Source organism: Oncorhynchus tshawytscha, linkage group LG05 (assembly GCF_018296145.1).
Source record: "Oncorhynchus tshawytscha isolate Ot180627B linkage group LG05, Otsh_v2.0, whole genome shotgun sequence".
Taxonomy (NCBI): Eukaryota; Metazoa; Chordata; class Actinopteri; order Salmoniformes; family Salmonidae; genus Oncorhynchus; species Oncorhynchus tshawytscha.
The window spans coordinates 72990303-73006556 of NC_056433.1; the positions used below are offsets into that span (position 1 = coordinate 72990303).

The window sequence follows — 16254 nt, forward strand, 5'->3', positions numbered from 1 at the left end:
GGGATAACTTATTCATGTAGCTCTATGTAACAGAGGCTGGGGTGCTGGGCTGGGGATAACTTATTCATGTAGCTCTATGTAACAGAGGCTGGGGTGCTGGGCTGGGGATAACTTATTCATGTAGCTCTATGTAACAGAGGCTGGGGTGCTGGGCTGGGGATAACTTATTCATGTAGCTCTATGTAACAGAGGCTGGGGTGCTGGGCTAGGGATAACTTATTCATGTAGCTCTATGTAACAGAGGCTGGGGTGCTGGGCTGGGGATAACTTATTCATGTAGCTCTATGTAACAGAGGCTGGGGTGCTGGGCTGCAACTGGACCATGTCCATAACTGTCAAGGCAGAAGGAAGTGTGTTCTGCATGTAAAGATTGGACAGCATGTTGATTCTCCACAATGTTGGCACACATGGGAAGCTATGGCTCTGTGTTTGTGATGCAAACTCCAGGCGGACTCCTCTCCATCTCTAAAATTCACTCAAAGGAGAAAAGGAAAGAGAGAAAAACGGGGGAACGACAGGAAGTATTTTCCCTGAAGGAGAATGTCACTGTCTCTTTCTATGTGTGGAGGAAGGACTGGGACCCTCTTCTCCTCTCCATGTGTGTTCCTGTAAGACAGGTCCCTACTGATATACTCTGTAGCAAGTACTGATAGCACCATTGAGAGCAACCTGTCAGGCTGTATTCCCACCTGGTATGGCAATTGTACTGTCCGCAATCAAAGGGCTTTCCAGAGGGTGGTGCGGTCAGCACAATGCATCATTGTGGGCACACTGCCTGCCCTCCACGACATCTACAGTACCTGGTGTCACAGCAAGGTCAAGAAAATCATCAAGGACCTCAGCCACCTGAGCCACGGCCTGTTCACCCAGCTACCATCTAGAAGATCATCAAGGACCTCGGCCACCTGAGCCACGACCTGCTCACCCTGCTACCATCTAGAAGATCATCAAGGACCTCACCCACCTGAGCCACGACCTGTTCACCCTGCTACCATCTAGAAGATCATCAAGGACCTCAGCCACCTGAGCCACGGCCTGTTCATTCCGCTACCATCTAGAAGGTGGAGACAGTACGGGTGCATCAAAGCTGGAACCAAGAGACTGATAGAATCTCCAGGCCATCAGACTTAAACAGTCACCAATAGCCGGGCTCCGCCCAGTACCCACACAGTTTATGTACAGTATATAGTGTATTCTAGTCATGGCTCATCCTATATAAACACTGTTGTATGCACCTCTATTCATATACTGTCCATATTGTCTATACACACCATTATATATACTGAGCGTACAAATCACTTTAACTGGTTAAAGTAGGATTAAAGGAGGATTATTAAGCTTTGAGACAATTGAGAAATGTATTGTGTGTGTGCCATTCAGAGGGTGAATGGACAAAACAAAAGATTTAAGTGCCTTTGAATGGGGTATGGTAGTAGGTGCCGGGTGCACCATTTTGTGCCAAGAACTGCAACACTGCTGGGTTTTTACGCTAAACAGTTTTACGTGTGTCAACAATGGTCCACCACCCAAAGGACATCTAGCCAACTTGACACAACTGTGGGAAGCATTGGAGTCAACATGGGCCAGAATCCCTGTGGGACGCTCTCAACACCTTATAGAGTCCATACCCAGATGAATTAAGGCTGATCTGAGGTCAAAAGGGGGTGCAACTCAATATTAGGAAGGTGTTCTTAATGTTTTGTACACGCAGTGTGTGTACACAGTTAGGGAGGGAAGACAGTATGGTAAATGCCTTCCCACGTGTGGGCGTTGGATGAAGAGTGAGTACAAGGTTTTCCCAAAGTTCAAAACCATAGTGGACTGAAAATGGCAAATCACCAATAAACAGAACAACAACATCTGCAGAAGACTACCATATTTTCTTTCCTGACAAAGTAATGTGTATTAGACACAGGACAGAGAGAGAGAGATGGAGGGAGGAGAGCTGGCCCCAAACTGCCAACAACTCACCACAACAAAACACTAAATGAAAAGGCAATATGTCAGAGATTCTCTCTCTCCCTCACACACACACACACACACACACACACACACAGCTGAGTCTGCAGTCTTTAACCATCACACTTCCTTGTTCTGTTCGTTTCTTATCATCTGTTTTTCTGTTCCCGGAGAATCAGAATCATCCAGTTCTTGGTGCAGAACAGGGTAAATGAGGGCATTTTTTTTACAAGCTGTAAATTCAGAGTTTATCCCAGTTCTCTTGCCTGTATGTCTCTCTGCCTCTCTCTCTAATCAGCAAATCACAGGGTGATTTCTTTCTCTGAAAGAAAGTAGCTCTAAACTCTGCTGTTGTTCGGTCAACCAACACACTCTCACTTCAGTACCACAAGACAAAGCCAACAACACCCTGTACCCAAACACAGACAAAACGTGTCACTCTGGATGGCAACACAGGAGTCTAGCTGGCACAAACACACCTCCAGGGCTAGCCATGATATCTACTGTATCCTGTTTGATCTCATCTGCCTTCTCAACACACACAGCGCTTAAGTCAGGTCAGTGTGCATCTGCCTCTGGCTTGAGTCTCATCTCAGTGCTTCACTGTGTGTGTTGGGTCTAGTGACGCCTTCTATGTGTATCTGTCTCTGGTTTGGTCAGTTTGTCACTGTGTGTGTTGGGTCCAGTGACGCCTTCTATGTGTATCTGTCTCTGGTTTGGTCAGTTTGTCACTGTGTGTGTTGGGTCCAGTGACACCTCAATCACAAAGGCTCTACCACTTCGCCATCTTTACTGCCTGCAGGCGTAGCACTTTACATTTACACCTTGTGACAAGCTACATGACACAGGGTGGCTGCATCCTACACAACATAGCTACTGTGACACGTACTGTCACTTATCATGTAACTCTGTTTGTCAAAATATGAGGAAATACCCAGTCATGCCTCAAGGCATTGTGGGATTTGGAGTTATAAAGAGAGAGGCAGGAGACACGAGGTCTGTCATAATAGTGTAGCTGTCATTGACACCCACACTCCTCGTCACCAGTGATAGAGAGTTAGAATGAGGGGGAGGGGAGATGGTAGACGCAGCACATGGTAGACACAGTACAGTATGTGTGCATATGAGATGAGGGGGGAGGAGCCCAGCAGACATGGGTTTGTGGCTTACTTTGACCTGGTGTGTGGCATGCTGTGACCTGGTGGCATACTGTGACAACACCCCACCACCCTTTTCCACATTTTGTTGTCTACACAGTGGGATTAAAATGTATATAATTGTCTTTTTTTCCCCAACGATTTACACAAAATACTGTAATGTCAAATTGGAAGAAACATTCTAACGTTTGTAAAATATATATATATATATATACACATAAATTGATTCAATACATATTAGAATCACCTTTGGCAGTGATTATAACTGAGTCTTTCTGGGTAAGTCTAAGATCTTTGCACACATGGATTGTACAAAATGTGCATGTTACTCTTTTTAAATTCTTCAAGCTCTGACAGCTGCACCATGCATGAAAATATGAAGAGTGGAACTCAGTGATGTGTTGAACTTGCATGAAATGCTTTGTATTCAAATTTCTTTGGCACATTTTTTGCAGTTTAACATAAGTGCTTTATTGCAAACAGGATGTATGTTTTGGGATATTTTTATTATGTACAGGCTTCCTTCTTTCCACTCTGTCATTTAGATTGGTATTGTGGAGTAACTACAATAATGTTAAACCGTCCTCAGTTTTCTCCTATCACAGCCATTTAACGCTATAACTGTTTTAAAGTCACCATTAGCCTTATGGTGAAATCCCTGAGGGAGATTATCAGTGGTCTTGTATGTCTTCCATTTCCTAATAATTGCTCCCACAGTTGATTTCTTCAAACCAAGCTGCTTACCTATTGCAGATTCAGTCTTCCCAGCCTGGTGCAGGTCTACAATTTTGTTTCTGGTGTCCTTTGACAGCTCTTTGGTCTTGGCCATAGTGGAGTTTGGAGTGTGACTGTTTGAGGTTGTGGACAGGTGTCTTTTATACTGATAACAAGTTCAAACAGGTGCCATTAATACAGGTAACGAGTGGAGGACAGAGGAGCCTCTTAAAGAAGAAGTTACAGGTCTGTGAGAGCCAGAAATCTTGCTTGTTTGTAGGTGACCAAATACTTATTTTCCACCATAATTTGCAAATAAATTCATTAAAAATCCTACAATGTGATTTTCTTTCTTTTTTTTTCTCTCATTTTGTCTGTCATAGTTGAAGTGTACCTATAATGAAAATTACAGGCCTCTCTCATCTTTTTAAGTGGGAGAACTTGCACAATTGGTGGCTGACTAAATACTTTTTTGCCCCACTGTATGTGTGGGGTACCGATATGAGGTAGCAATTCAAAAATAATGTTAAAGACTATGATTGCACACAGAATGATCACAGTACTACTAGTTGGTTGTTGTTCCTCTAGCAGTCAGATGTCCACGCCCTGAGCACAAGGAAACAGGACAGCAGCAAGACATCTTACTGCTGACCCTCAAACTATTTGTTCCTCCTAGTGTGTGTGCAACATTTCACTAATCATGACAACACTTTTTATAGACTCCCAAAGAAACATGAGATTTAGCACATTCAGATTGAATAATAATTTACATTTGTGTAAATAAACTCCAATGTATCAACTGTTTTACTGATAAAATGTTTGCTGAAGAGCAGGGAAACTACTCTACTAGGGCAGAGTTGAGTTTTGTAGAGGAGAATTGCATGAGGGATGTGCAGTCTAATTGGTTTTAAAAAGTATATTTCCCCCCAAACACTAAACTAGGCCTAGCTGCATCAACTCATTACTCCTTTTTCTTTTTAATAATTACTTCGTCTCCATTATGTCTTCTGTGTTTGTTGGTTTGTTTATTTTCAGAGCGAAAACGCTGCTGGGGCATATTTTTCCCCTTGTCCTTGTGATAGCATGTTGTGATTTGTCTACTCAGCAGGGCGCATGTCAGAGAGTGTGTGTGACAATGCGAAGCCGGTGGAGGCGTGGCAGGGATCGGGCTGCGGCGCACGCTCCTTCTCCAGTGGTAAATTACTTTTTTTCTCTCCGCTGGGGCTCGGGTGGGACTGCGGCGAGGCGCGAGGCCCAGGCCACGGTGTGGGAAACCGTTCCACGATAATGACTTCGCCACGTTTGGGAATCGTGCACGGTGCACTCCCCTAGGCCAGTGACTCAATCACGAGATCAGCGTAATAATTATGAATACCCTGTGAGCATTAACAGCACTTCATGGGCGATTGATCAACCTGTGGATTTATTTGCATGGGATAACTGTTCGAATCTAAAGATACCTCTGGGAAGAACAGAAAAAATACCGAGCCAAAACAAACACACACAGTACTGCAGGCATAGGCCTTACTTGTTAGAAAAAGATGTATGTATGCCTAGGGGGAATGTAATTTCTCAAACAATGAAATGCAAAACGTTATTATCGCCTACTAGACATACATGGTTTTACTGAGTTTTATATCACTGGTGTTAGGCTGTCCAAAATAAGTAACCAGTAGGCCTACAGAAACGTTAAATGGAAATCATTATGAAAAGGTAACCTAAATATAACCTCGTTTTAGACACTACACAGACGGTAGTCTTGTTTCACTGTGCCAACTTAAGCCTTACTATTTGGCGGCCAAATGTAGATCTCTCTCTCTCTCTGACGCTGACTATGGGGAATCGCGGAAGCAGTAGTAGTAGCAGCAGTAGTAGTAGCAGCAGTAGTAGTAGCAGCAGTAGTAGTAGCAGCAGTAGTAGTAGCAGCAGTAGTAGTAGCAGCAGTAGTAGTAGCAGCAGTTGTAGTAGCAGCAGTAGTAGTAGCAGCAGTAGTAGTAGCAGCAGTAGTAGTAGCAGCAGTAGTAGTAGCAGCAGTAGTAGTAGCAGTAGCTCAGAGACACAGCACCTCCGCTTTCATCCCTAGCTTTCTCTCTATCACTCTCCGTAGTTTTCATTACCTCTATTTTTCATTACCTCTATTTTTCCAAGTCTATCGCTCCCTTTATCTCTTTCACGTGTGCCTTGGGCCGTAAGTAACCGTACACCGGGAAGCAAACACGTATTGTACACTGTACATACCCAGAATAAAACACACACAATGCCACACACATTTACGCACCGATAGAAATAGTGTATCTATAAAATGTGTGCATGCCTGTTTATACTATATCGTTAAGGTATGTTAGAGATTGGAGTGTGTGCGGTTAGGTTAGGTGTAGTAGCAGCAGCAGTGGCAGGGGGAAGTGATGGCTGTCAGGCCACCCAGAGAATACACTGAGTCAGCAAAAACCAGAGGAAGAGGGGGATAGAGGAAGGGGAGTGGGGAAGGAGTGAGAGCAGAGAGGGAAGAGACTGAAATATGGCCTATTGAGAAAATTGATTTGGCAAATTCAATCATTACGTTCATACTCAAAGCAAAACCATTTAACAAATTGTTTAGCTTCAGTTGTTGAACACGTGTAACTTTATAGATGAAAATGCAAGTACGGAAAAGCAAGTGTGAAATTTGTAAATAATATGTAAACAATATCCAATGAAATGTAACTTACTGATTTTAAAGCGTGCCAACTGCTAACTGAGGTCAAAAGCAGCAATAGCATATAGATTATAAACCAAAGAAAAGTATAATTTAATTGGGATCATTTCCCTAGAAATATAACCAGCATGGAGGGGCTAAGAAAACAACACGCTTACATAGCATGCATGTAAAAACGCACGCACCTGCACACATCCCGAGTGTGGGGCCTGGCATGCAGGTGTTTCAGGGATTATTTAGCTGATTGGGATCTTATTACAGGACAATACAGACAGAGGCCTGTTATAACTTCTAGTCACACCCACTTATACCAGCATAGTTAAATTATAACCGGAGTTTTTGTACAGCATAGCAGTGGTGGCAACGCCTGGTCTGGGTGGTGCTGAGCTCCTCATTCTCTCAGTGTACAACACACTTACTCGGAGTCCCTCTCCCTGCATCTTCAGTACTACACAGATTACTGTGATGCAGCAGAGACCAGCAAACGAACAGTTAGATGTAATATGTTGTTTGACTGTTATGCCCTATGCTACACAGCTAGATATACTTGTGCAAAGGTAACACAGACAAGTACACATATGCAAGCCTTGCAATAACAACCGACATAATTAATATGCACACAAGCATACTGTACTTACACAATCGACTGGCACAGATCATTGATATTGCTGTTAAACCTAGTGCCTGGTAAGCAGTGTTGTGTGTTAGCGATCTGTTTCTTGCTTGTCCTAAACCCAATAATAGCAAGCCGCCTGCATGAGACGTACTCTGAGTTCTGGTGTCTGGTGTAATATTGTGCCTGATGTAATTGACCCTGCAGGAATGGTCTGGGTGGATGTTATATCGCCACCTCACCCCTCACTGACTTCTCACCCTGAGAGGAAAAACAAATGCATTTGAAATGAGTGGCACGTACACACACACCGTGCACGGGCGAGCACACACAAATACACACACACTGACCCAAAAAAGGCTTGGCTCTAAAAACAGCTAAACCAGAGCATCACTGAACCATGGCAGAAAAAAACGTGTTTACTGTTTACACATTACAAACAAGCGTGCAGCACACAACCAGACTGCGGTTAGAGAGAGGCGTCGGCTCTCCTACCTTTTATACCCGCCTCGTCTCAGAACCTCCTCAGCTGCGTCGAAAGCCTCACCGGCCCACCAGCAGCAAACACGCACCAAGTCCCTGAGAGGCCCGCTGAGTGACGGGCTATCCCGGGACAGTATACAAGCTCGTGGCAGGGGGAGAATGGGCTGCACGAAGAGTAGCCAATAGTAGCCTACGCGGCTGTATGGAAAGACAAATTGGTCCAGTGATGTTACTGGATACGGAGCAGAGGGACTAGGACTGCGGTTAAATGAGACTAATGTGCGTCATTACAGAAATCTAAACAAACACCTCTCTCTTATCGCCTCAGATGAATCACAACGCAAAGTTCCCACTGTTTCTAATGAAAAAAACAACAACATAATATTCAAGTGATTGTGGTTGATATGTGATAATAGGCTACACTGTTCGTTTGAGATAAGAATGATGAAAGTAGTTCAAGTGTAGCCTAAAATACATCACAATGTAAACAAGAAAGTCAGGATAATGATGAAATTGTAATAATAATAATAATAATAATAATAAAAGCCTAATAATAATAATAAAAAGCTAATACTTTACCATTTTAAATAAGACAAACGTGAGTATTGTTGTTTCGTTTCTGTATGCTATAGCCTACCTTTTGCAACAGATTGCTTCAATTTTTGTTGCCGCTCAGTTGCCTTATTTAGAAGGATAATCGTTGCAGAACCTAAAAAGTATAATCATCCAAAAACACATCTAAAATATTAGCTTTTCGTTGATTTATTTTACCATGTGGACTATAGGCTAAGTAATGTCAGTACGTTTTGCCTGATTCGTTAATAGTTTTGGTAATATTACGCGTATGGATGCTTCTTAAATTGCCCGGTTATCACAACATCCGCCTGCGTTTTACTGGATATTTTCAAATTATGAATAATATAATTGAACATAAGTTACTCGTTCTGTAAAGGCAATCCAGGTGTCGTTACTGTTGCAAACAGCGGAGAACTTCAAGTGAGAGGAGAATAATTCATAGGCTAAGCCTATTTAAGAAAACCTGCTATTCATTTTGTTATTAGGCTACTGTAAATGTTTAGAGTCTTTGTTTGCAGGCCTACTGAATAAACATTCTTTTTACGGCGTACATTTTCAATGCTTGAAGGTACATTTAAACGAAAGACATGGGAAGAGATGAACAGATTTTGGACATAACTTTTTATTAAACATTATGAAAGCAATATTCTCAATAACATTCCATCTTGAAACATTTAATTGCCTTGAGTTATTGACACGTTCGGACATTTAAATGTTTCTCGAATAAATATATAGAAATCATATAGGCTATACAGGAAGGCTATACATTGACAGCACTGTGCAGAAGATACTTCGCCATGTTGCCGGGATGCGAGAGTGTTTACGTCACTTTGGAATTCTAAAAATTCTAACTAACTTCAAGACCATAAATACAGGTTCAATCTCGGTGGCCAACAACATAACTCTGCTCTATATTGACGGATTGAGTAATTAATGAATTGATTGAAAGATAATTGATCCATATTGATTTTTTCCCCTAAAACATGACTAAATTTGTCAAACCAGAAAAAGCACCATAATAAATGATTTCGTTGAAAGTTCAGACTAATTGATTTTGCATCACAAGGATATATATATATATTTTTTAAACTAAACAGTATCTTGGGAGGTAGAAAACAACATCTCTCTCCCACTCCATTTTGATCCGATTTGCAAACACCTCTCATAATTCTCCTTGTCTTGTCAACCTAGCTGTATTCCTGCATATGTCGCCATCAGCCTTGCACTAACTGGCATTGGCAAGGTGGTTCAGTACTTCTGCACAATATTGCACATCATATATCTAGGCAGCAGGTAACACATGAACCAGGGATTTCTTGTTGACAGAATAATGATTTTTGACTTAATCATACCCTCAGAGAAAAAGACAATCATTGACAATCCAAGCATCCACCAGGCATCTTTCTACACATCAGATAAAACAGAATAGGCTATATTGAGCTATAAGACACCGGACTGCGGAATTATTTAATTATTATTCACAAGCCATTAGATCACCTTTATTGTTCTTATACCTCAAATTGTACACTTTTTAAAAAGTAGAAAATCAATTTATTAAGAGTTTAGTTAGGTTGGTGCATAGAGTTTTAGCAGCGAATGCAGTCCTTATATTTGTAGCTACATTAAGTAAATCACCTCATCGAATGTTTCTATTCACCTTATTATCATAACAGTAATACGCAACAAAGGTCCTATCAATATAAAAAATCCCAAATGTTTCTCATCTTAGTACAGTTAGACTTCTTGTTTACATCATACATGTCTAGTAGAAGTAGGAAGTTATCGTAGACTATTTGCATGCTGTAAGATAGTCCTAAAACATGGCATTAAGACGTTCTGAATCATCAAGCAACAAAAGTTTTAAAAGGTAACACAATAACTGTTCTATACACATATACACGTGGGAATAAATAGTCTCAAATCTGGCTCAGTTAATCATCTTTTTGTTTAGTTTTTATTTTAATTTAAAACAATAGAAAAATCGATTGAAAATAGCGGGTAAAACGCATCCATTTTGTAATAGCAGATTACTAGTTCTGGTCGCAGGTTATTCTGCATTCTTTATTACATCTCTCAGGGTTATAGGGGATAAAGTTGTGTTTTTGCATACCCAGGCCTTACTGTAGAGAGCGATGAGAGAGAAGTAGCAAGAGAAGAGGAAAGAACCATGGGCCATGCTTTCCATAACATATAGGGGTGAGAGGATTGGAGGTTTGGGGTACCATACATGTCCTGCATGCAGGGTTACTAAAAGGGATGGAAACTAGACTTGCAATATTCAAAAGGTTGCCTTTTCGTTAACGGGGAAGAAAGGCTATATCATGTGCCCCTCCATCATCACAGTCGGATCCGTCGACAGAGCCTGCAGGAGCGGCTAAGGTGTAGGCTATTGCTTTTTCTGTGGTTCGCCCTCTTTCATTTCAGTCCCAATATGATAAATACCGGTTTCTCTTCCTCGATTCCCCCCAGTTTTAAGACGCTGGAGTCTCTCTTTTAAGACACCATACAAGGAATCAAAACAGTTTTCAGTTGAGTTTTTCTGTCTGGTAAACTTTGACAAGTTTGATTCATATTTTTCATTAAGACTTCAAACGTTAATCAGGGTTTCTCTGAGATCTATTGCATCATAAAATAATAATCAGGCTATTGATTTGACAGAGTTTGTGATCCAATGTCCATATCAAGAGGTGTTGGTGTATTGAAGTGAATCCAAAACACAATCTTTAAGACTTCCAACAATTATATCTGCGCACATTGATTACTTACTGTATGTGCGCATCCACCTTGCTTATTTCTTTAAATAAATATAAAGCATTATGTTATGTTGTACATTTAAAATGTACACTGATAGCCCCCCCCCTCCCCAAAAGGAATAACTGTAATAAAAAAAATGTAAACTGAGAAAAATACAAATAATAGTCATTAAAAATATTTAAATAAGTTTGAAGGGGGCAAAAGTCTTATGCCATGATTCAGTCTCTTACATGAAGAATTCCGTGGAGGCCGGTTTCCCGTGGTTTCCGTTAGAGGGGTCTCTGTTATTGTTACCGGGCCCGCCACCGTTGTAGCTTCGACTCGCGAGCTTCTCGTACTTCTCCTTGTAGAGATCTCGCTCTTTGGCCAGGCGCGCGACGTCCTGCTTCAGCTGTTCCACCTGGCTCAGGAGCGTGCACTTCTCGCTCTCCAGCATGTGCCTCTGCTGCACCCGCTTGTAGCGGCAGGACTGTGCGTAGCCCCGGTTCTTAAGCGTGCGCCTCTTCTGCTTCAGGCGGATCACCTCTTCTTTGCTGAACCCCCTTAATTGCCGATTGAGCTCGCGCACCGTCATGCTGACCAGCTGGTCGTCCGAGAAGCGGTCCTCGAGGCGGTGTCCATGGTGGTGGTGGTGATGGTGGGACTGGTGATGGTGGCCGGCCGAGGCCGTGGACAGGTCCTCCCCTACATACTGCTGGCCGCGGAATCCCTCGTAGCCCTGGTGGTGGTGATGGTGGTGGTGGGCGTTGCCGATGAGTGCCTCCACGGCGTCCTCGGGGGTCAGATTGAGCGCTTCGGGGTTAATGTGGTGCTGGTAGTTGGGGATCCAGTACAGGTCCTCCAGGTGGGGCTTTCCGCCCGAGCTCTGGGGGTTGCTGCTTCCGCTGTTGTTGCTACTGTTGACGCCGTTGGCCATGTTTTGGCCCGACTGGCCACCGGGGCTGGGGGCGCAGAAGCTGGGCGAGGAAGGCACGGAGGAGCAGGGCGTGCTGAGAGGGGTAGAGGAGAGTGATCCCGGGGGGAGGCGGTGGCAGTAACGGTCAGCCTCTGGAGGCTCCTTCTTTACTTCGAACTTCATAAGGTCGAAGTCGTTGACATACTCGATGGCCAGGGGGCTATTGGGCAACTCTGCGCTCATGGCGAGGTCGGTGGCCATGTCAGTCCATGCGACGACTCCCGCCCTCACAGCCAAACCGACACCGGGCAGGACAACGGGCAGTCCTCGCGGATGCAGATTGCTTCTTCGAATCGAAGAGGTCTGTGTGGCGTATATATAGGCACACACACACACGCCCGGTCCCTATGCGTGGGGTTGTGAGATTGGATAGAAGAGGGGAGTAGACTACTTCGTATTAAGCTGCTAGTCCTTAAAACAACTGCTATTTATAGCGGCGCATATGTAAGCGTGTAAATGAACTTGTACACCTGCCAGTTCGCCGCTTCTCTTGTTGACAACTTATCCCAGGTCAAATGCACGCTTTAATACCACGGGCCAGGGCCGGTTGAAACTGGAGCCCCCGGTGAAATTTGTCGACACCAACCTGTCTTGTCCTCGCTTCACCTCTGGACCTGCTCGTGTCCTCTGATTTAATGTCCTTGAGTGAGCAGATGATAAAGCAAGCAGCACTGTGGATGGATTGTATATTCTCTACTGTTCTGGCTGCTCCTTTTCTGGTGTTATTGTGGTCAAGTATTTTACCGTATCCTTCTTCGCCTCCACTGGCGCGAGGACAGTGTTTGCTACAGTCATTAGAGGGTGAGAAAGCAGCAGGCTCGCGGTTGAAGTTACTGCAGCATGTGTTACACAGGACCAGAATAAAACTTTCCACACATGACACGGGCCCACGACAGCCCAGAACAAGAGACACGCACGTGTAAAAGATGCGTAAACATGTGCCAAAGTCACTTTCTGCATCTGCAGGAATCCACAATGGAATGTTTCGGAGGAAAATACGTTCTCAGAGTTCTTACAATCAAAAAAAATAGGTGTAGATATTAAAAATAGATATTTCCTTGAGTGGTGTTAAGACACTGGAGAGTGGTCCAGTTTCTGAATGGTCAGTCCAGATTTATCAGGATGCGCTTTACTTACGAATGCGCCCGTCCCTACCGTACACGGTCCTTCCCTTCACTCTGGGAACCTTGCGCCGGTCCTCGCCGTCCTTCCCTTCACTCTGGGAACCTTGCGTCGGTCCTCGCCGTCCTTCCCTTCACTCTGGGAGCCTTGTGTACTGCGTGTGAGAGAGAGAGATGAGTGTGTGTGTGTGTGTGCGTGAGGCGATAAATTCCTGTCACAGTTTGTTTTCTCTATCGGGCAGATAGTCGTTACTTTGAGTTCTGCGGTACAGCGCAAGCAAGCAGTTTCACTAAGACGCTGGGAAAGGCAATGTGCACTTTTAAAAGACACCACGCATCCGACCCGCCCACCTCGAGGTGTGACGGACCAATGGGAGAAGATGAAAGCAGAGGATTTGCATTTTCCTATAGCAACCTCTCGAGCTGACCAGCCGGCAGCTGAACTGACAACGCAGGCTTGCGGAACAGGTGCATCTCCCCCTCTAGTGACGGAGCTTGTGCTACTGCACAGAGAGGAGAGAGGCAGGCACAGGGAAGGTACGCGCAAGGCGCACTGGATGGAAAGGCGATAGCTGTGCTGCTTTCTCTGAGAAATACATGTTTACTTGGAACTGTGTGAACCCTTACTACATTAGATACATATAGATTATTATGAAATGTGCCTTTGCACGACATGTCAGACGAATAGTGCCCAATAGCTTTAGTAGCTTGGATTGTAGGTGAAAAGTCTAATTTAAACACTCCTGGAGTGTAGGCCTATATCTTCATGTGCCATTCATCCAAGACATCTATTCTATTAAGTGCATGCACTATTCAATCAAAACTAAGTCAGGAAACATTTATCTCCATGTAAATCATGTTACTTTTTGACAAAACTCTGAATAATAAAGTACCCGAGTAGGCTAATAAAATCACTATTTACATACCAAACTAGACTAATACTTTCAGCAAGCAACGAAAAAAGAATAAACGAATTGTGCTAATAGATCAACTCCAGTCTATAACTGAATGATCAAATATAGCGCACACTCTCACTCTCATAAAATCAAACAAAATAGTTCTCTCAGGTTTCACTTCAAAATCTAATGAAATATCAAATTCAAATCGAATAGAAAACAAGTATGCAAAAATACTGAGCTAAAGTGGAAAGCTCTGATTATACTCTTATTTTATGTATATTATGCAACATCATTATTCGGTTAAAACAAAGACACTGCCATCCTTTCTATGAAGTTGTGGTCTGAGGGGTAAGGAAGACCCTGACATCCCCAGCCCCCCAAATCACTACCCTACCCTCTGCAATGGATTCAGCGCCACACGTTCCTATCCATAAAATCAAACCACATTTCCTTCGGGCGGAGGGGACCGCGAGAAGGGTGCGAGGGGGTTAATTATAATTAGGCTATTCCACGCGATGGCCCTCGCGCAGTTTTTTTTATTCATAATTAACCACAAATTTCATCCCGACCCACCTCCGCAGATCAACAAATAATTAAGTATCGCGCAGTCTGCGCCCTCATCGTGGAGACACAGTACGCTCTCTTCATCTGGTGAGGCACGCAGGTTAAAGAAAATCAAAACGGAAGGTTGAGCAGAACGTCGATACCCGTGATATGTCTTGACGGGGGGGGCAGGACTTTATACTGCATGAACACAGATTCTGCTCACTTGTATTTTCTCTTGAGATTAGGTTAGGCTGTTAAGCGTGGGGCAATGAATGCTATAATCATGGCAGTCTAGTTCATTGTCAATTTAAATCAAGGGTGCAACTTTCACTGGGGACATGTCCACCCCCCAAATTCTGAAATTGCATTTTGTCCCCCCAGTTGTATCATTGGAATGTGATACAAAACCAGGCAATGGTGTGCTTTAGGACCATGCTGACGCCTCCGAGCAGTCGGGTAGGCCGTTTCTAGTGTTAATCCAACTGGATAGATAGATATACCTATATATAATGTCCACCCCATGTCTAAAACTAAAATTGCGCCCCTGATTTAAATTAAAGGAAAATATTTTTTTAAAAACTTTAAGACAGGCCCTACATAGAGACTGGTGTGGTCTAGTGATGTTGAGATAAATAACAGGTGGTGGGCACTCAGTAAGTTTTATATAAGAGGATAGGGCAGCAGAGTAACCACCATGCAACCTGCACCTGATCCTGACAAGGTGCTGAGCTCAACTTCCTGTCCAACACTTCAGCCATGAAATACATACACTGTCTGCATCCCAAATTGCACTTTACTTCCTATGTAGTGCACTACTTTTGACCAGGGCCCATAGGGATATAGTTAAAAGTAGAGCACTAAATTGGGAATAAGATGTCATTTGGAACACCACCTCTCTTCCTGGCTCAAATCTGCTGGCTAGGATGAAAATAAAAGTACCCTACTGTAAGATGAAGAGGGACAGAAATCATATCAAGGTATTTGAAGTTTAAGATGCGCTAAGTCATTATAAGGGGGGCTGGGCTTTTATCAAATAAGCAGGAGCTGGACCCCAAACGCCAAGCTAAGCAATCCACATTGAAATGCCACATTTAAGCAGATCTGCCGTGAGGTCCATTCATTGTGAGAGGGAAGAGGGCAGTGTGTGTGTGGCCGAGGGCTTGAGACACATATTTAGAAGAAGTCAGGATTTTCATTGTGCCTTTGCATACTGGGAGTTTGCTGCTGGTGCAGTTCTTACCGATTTAAGCAAAACGGACATCAGCATGAGGGAGATCCACAGAGCGAGCGGGAGGTCCTTTATTTGAGCCGGGTTGGCACAAGCACAAGCTTTGAGGCTAAGTTAACCCTCTTCTATCCAATGTCTTCTCCTGGGCCTGTGGGGGTGCTTTAAGATTATCAGAGACCCAGAGAGGTTTTGTGGTCCCCTTAAAGTCTTAAATGCTGGTCTTAAGGAATCAGCTTCAGTTGTCAGGGAGACACGCAGGCACATGCACACACACTTTATGAAGTCAAGAGAACGTCAACAGAAAGAGGCAACATGTTAAAAAGCAGCTTTGACAGAAAGATCTACATACTTGCTTACTGCTACTATGTTTGCCAAGCTTAAGTAGTTGAGTCAGTGAAAAAAACAGAATGCTTCATCCAAACACTCCCACCCTGAATCTATAAGACACGGAGAGAATTGAGGGAGAGTGGTAAAGACTGAAGAAAATAGTTGGATGAGTGAGGAGAGAGCTAACAAATCATTTCTCACTAAGGAACTGTGATCTTTATTGTTGG

The 16254-nt window shown here is 43.5% G+C and overlaps 2 protein-coding genes across 2 annotated transcripts in view; both read right to left on the reverse strand.

The window, feature by feature from the left end:
* Positions 1 to 8801: 8801 nt before the first annotated feature.
* Positions 8802 to 12118, reverse strand: mafaa (v-maf avian musculoaponeurotic fibrosarcoma oncogene homolog Aa). The gene has a single exon (XM_024422260.2). It carries the CDS (start codon positions 12105 to 12107, stop codon positions 11178 to 11180), a length of 930 nt encoding a protein of 309 aa, XP_024278028.1. The 5' UTR covers positions 12108 to 12118; the 3' UTR covers positions 8802 to 11177.
* Positions 12119 to 13098: 980 nt separating this feature from the next.
* Positions 13099 to 16254, reverse strand: part of LOC112251332 (zinc finger CCCH domain-containing protein 3) — a 143729-nt gene continuing 140573 nt past the window's right edge. Inside the window, exon 12 of the mRNA XM_042322338.1 lies at positions 13099 to 13182. Coding sequence (XP_042178272.1) covers positions 13121 to 13182 — 62 coding nt within the window. The 3' untranslated portion in view covers positions 13099 to 13120. The remainder of the gene's footprint in view (positions 13183 to 16254) is intronic.